A 4316-nucleotide genomic window follows, 5' to 3' on the forward strand; every position below is an offset into this window, starting at 1 on the left:
CTCCCATTCCAATTTAATGAAATAATTAAAGGTTTCAAAATGAGTTTTTCCTTTTTCTTAGTAACATTAAAACATAACCTTGTACACAATCTCAACTAAGGTAGAATGAATCCTTATTGGAGACAAAATATTTCTATTGGGTTTATTTTCTTAAAAAAAAACCAGGTTCTAAGCATTCTGGATAACAGGTTCTATACCTGTATATATTTTTTAATTTAATCATAAAATGTAGAATTAAAGGCATAACATTGAAAATGTTATTAAGTTACCCCAATGTATTCTGTTTTCTGCAAAACATGCCATAGAGAAGACATAATATTCTTTAAGCTATGCTAATATATAATGAAAAGTATAAATATTAGGGTATGAAATTATATGTGTAATTATAATAAAATGCAAGAGTTAAGATGCCATAGTCAAAATCTTTTTTCTCGGTTTCTAGTATTTCTCCCTGTGATATTCTCTTTACTGTTCATTTCTGGGTGCAGTAATATTGTATAACATTTTGGGGAAAAGATGCAAAAAAGACACCCAGCACTTGAAGAGAGAATGGCAAAGATTTCTACTGCCACTGTCTGTTTCCCCTTGGTACTAAGATAAGCAGGTATAAATGTCACCCAAACACTGGCAAATACCAACATACTGAATGCAATGAACTTGGTCTCATTAAATGTGTCAGGGAGCTTCCTAGCCAGAAAGGCAACAAATAAACTAACGGAAGCTAAGAGACCCATGTACCCCAAGACAGAAGCAAATAACACCCTGGACCCCTCATTGCACTCAATCACTATTATTCCTATTTCTGCTTCCATATTGAACTCTGCAAATGGAGCGTCTGTGGTCAGCCAAACTATGCATAGAATTACCTGAACCATGGTACACACTGGGACAATATAAATGGGTATTCGTAGTCCCACTAGTTTCTTTAGTTTACTGTCTGGATTTGTAGCACTAAATATCATTACGACAGTGATAGTCTTTGCTAGTATGGTAGAAACGCAAAGTGAAAAAATGACAGCAAACATGACCTGGCGTATCATGCACATTATCCGGTTGGGTCTGCCAATGAATGCCAAGGAACACATGAAGCCAAACATGAGGGAGATGAGAAGTAGGTAACTGAGATCTCTGTTATTTGCCTTCACTATGGGGGTCTTTCTTTTGATTATAAACAGGCAGAACACTGAATATGTAAGGAGACAAAACAAGACTGAAATACAAGCTAAAGCAGAGCCCAGTGTCTCTTCATAAGAAAGGAACTGAATGAGCTTTGGTAGGCACTCTTCTTTTCTGCTATCAGGCCATTTGTCTTCTGGGCACTTGAGACATTCACTGTCATCTAGAATAACAGAAACAATGTTATACAGTGAGAAGAAGGCACAGTACAAATGCCCCAGGAGGTGGCCCCCTCATTCTGTGGCAGTAAGGCCTTTCCATACACAAACCTGGCGTAAAATGATTGGATGTGGCTGCAGATGGGAATGCTAAATATTGGTTGGATTCTGCACTACATGTACATGATTGCAATCTGAATAGCTATGAGTATAAGGACAATGGACTTTGCACTACAAATATGTGACTGAAAATTGCAACTCTAATCAGATGTTTCTGTCTAAAAGTGTCTAAAAGTTTTTAATTGGGTGCTTCAAATACTGCATGTGCTACTGACTTTGTTCAAACTTTTGGCACAACATATAATGTGACTTAAATCTGCAAATCTGAGTGTGTGCGAGTTAAACCTACACACAACAGTGACTACATGCTGCCTCTAGAAGTACTTAAAGACATGTTTTGAATCTGCATCTGTTTATTTGCAGTATGTTTGTTTATCATTAAGTTTCAGGGTCTGACTTTGCTACCAAGTACAAAGCAAGTGTAACTGATGTCATGTTGTACCTAGGAATATGTATGGCAATGCATCCCTGCAGTGGTAAATAACAGTACCACCAAGTGATACAGCTCCTTAATAAAGTATTAAAGTCAACATAGGTAGTAATGGCATCTGTATTATCCATATTTGAACATGGATTGAATGTTTTTCTTAAAATAAATTATGTATCAAACTATACCAGTTAAAATGAAGGAAATGAATGTGCCACTGAGGGCATCATTAGTAAGGCACCCTGTTCTGTTTATTTAGACAGAAGAAGAATGGTAGTATTTAGGTAAAATAAGAAGAATGGATTAAACTGTATATTTTTCTCAGCTTTAATATCTATTATCCAATAACTAAATGATAATGTTACAAACCATTTGGGTTGAGAATCTCTCCTTCAGAACATGGCAGGCAATCAAAGCAGCAGATCTTCTGCCCCTGAATTGCAGCTCTTCTGTAGCCTTTGGGACATGGATCACTGCAAACCGAACTCGGGATCTATGAAGAAATGATAATAATTATGTATTTGACAGCCTGGGTATGATTCATTTCTAACTGATAAATAAATGGTAAATAAAAAGTTCATGAAAACAAATTAAATCTGCCCAATTCAATAAAATTTCATAATCAGCATTTGGTCTACAGGCAGGATTGGCTTGTGGCCTGATAACACTGCTCTCTGCCATCACTAAGGGGCCCATTTACTAATTTTGTCATTTTTTTGTTTCCTCAAATTGTATTTTTTAGCACAAAAAATAGTGATTTTACTAATTACTCGAAACCACAAAGAAATTTGTTCTTTATTAAATGAAGAAACTATGACAAACACTAATACAAAACTACGCCATCTAAAAGCTGTCGAGCTGTCCAAGGCAAATTGTAAGGATCTTCCTTTGCTCTGTGGTTTAAAAAGGTTTTCATTAATTTTTTCATTTGTAAGCGCAAGAAAATTCTTATGAAAATGAGGATTTAGAGGTTTTTGCATTTGATCCACGTTTTTTTCATTTGTTATTTTTTTTAAAAGGCTGTTGATAAATTACTTGACATTCGTGGCTTTAGTGAAATTTTTTTTTAGGGTTTCAGAAACCACTTAAACTACTAAAATAAGAATGTTGATAAATGGGTTGTCTTTAACTCATTATTTGCTAACATTGTTCCCAACTTCCTTTGCTGTTGCCTAACTACACATCTGACCTTTACCTAGTAGGTTTCATGCTAAAAGGTTCTTGATGCAGCAAACACTGCCATCCCATAAATGATAATATTGGCAACCCTTTGATGCCACTTGCATGATTTACCAAAGTCCAATAAAACTTACTTGGCTGTGTCCTCCATTCCATAAAATCTTGTTTAGCTGAATACTGAGCCCCTCGCCATTTAGAGAGCCGGAATCAAAACTACCAATAGAGACATACTGATTACTTCCATTAGGGAACAGCTGCCAGTTCAAAATCTCCACAGACTGAGGGACATCCCCATTCTCATCAAAATATATTCTTTTCCCTGCTGTGTTGTTGAAGTCTACCTTTCTGAGGTAATGAAGCAGCTAGGAGAAAAGATGGCACTATTTGCATAGTTTGTTTTCAAAAAATAAGAATACTGGAATACAGAATCATTGCAGAGAGAGGGTTGCATTAATGGAAGCTCAAAGCCACTTATTTTTGGTTGCTTTTATTTTTGCAGTCCCACAGTGATGGACTTTGTGTGTCTGCAAGATTTACAAATATTGAGCAAGGTTTTTCGGAGCGGTCTTGGCTTCCTTTTCAGGGGGAGGAGTTTTTGGGCAGCTGGGGAATTCCTCTGGGTATTAAGGTAGAAGCTAGTCAAGGAGGTAAAATTAAGAAGAATGTCAGGGCCATATGTAACCCTCCCTTCCAAACCTCAGGGTCCCCTTTCCCCCCAGGAGTTGTCCCCAAAAAGGAAAAAGATCATTTTTGGCTTATTCGCCACATTCGGGCAGGTCAGTGAAAGTCAAGATAGACAATGAAAATCTCAATGTTTATCATAAGAAAATTAATGTATAAGATTAAATTCAAAGAGAACATTTTTATCCAAATTAAGTTCCCCTGTTTTCCCCATAGACTTGAAATAGAGTTACACTACAATAGAGTTAAGCTTTGAAAAAAGATTTTCTGAATTAAATTGCATCTCAAATTGAATCTCATCCATGAGTTTTCACACGATAAATCTTTTTCTCATTAAACCAAAGCTGGCCCAATGCATTATAAGGTGTTCTGTATGAGGACAAAGATTTGTCATTATTTTTCTGAAAGCAAATATTTGAACTGCTTAGTTTGTCTCACTGTATTTTTGTTTTGTGTTTTTTTATATCTGTTATGACATCAGCTTGCTGTATAAGTAGAGAATATATTCTTTCTCCCTAGTGTTTTTAAATTTTGTTTTATTATGTGTTTATATTTATGAATATAAAATGTAAGAG

At 35.7% G+C, this 4316-nt stretch overlaps 1 protein-coding gene across 1 annotated transcript; it reads right to left on the bottom strand.

Annotated features, from left to right (window-relative positions):
* Window positions 1-416: 416 nt before the first annotated feature.
* LOC100498417 (vomeronasal type-2 receptor 26) lies at window positions 417-2809 on the bottom strand. Its single transcript, XM_031891763.1, has 3 exons — window positions 2720-2809; window positions 2251-2374; window positions 417-1339 (listed from the first exon to the last, which is right to left on the bottom strand). Exons 1-3 carry the CDS (start codon window positions 2807-2809, stop codon window positions 417-419), a joined length of 1137 nt encoding a protein of 378 aa, XP_031747623.1.
* Between the last annotated feature and the right edge of the window lie 1507 nt (window positions 2810-4316).

This window comes from Xenopus tropicalis, chromosome 8, assembly GCF_000004195.4.
Source record: "Xenopus tropicalis strain Nigerian chromosome 8, UCB_Xtro_10.0, whole genome shotgun sequence".
Classification (NCBI taxonomy): Eukaryota; Metazoa; Chordata; class Amphibia; order Anura; family Pipidae; genus Xenopus; species Xenopus tropicalis.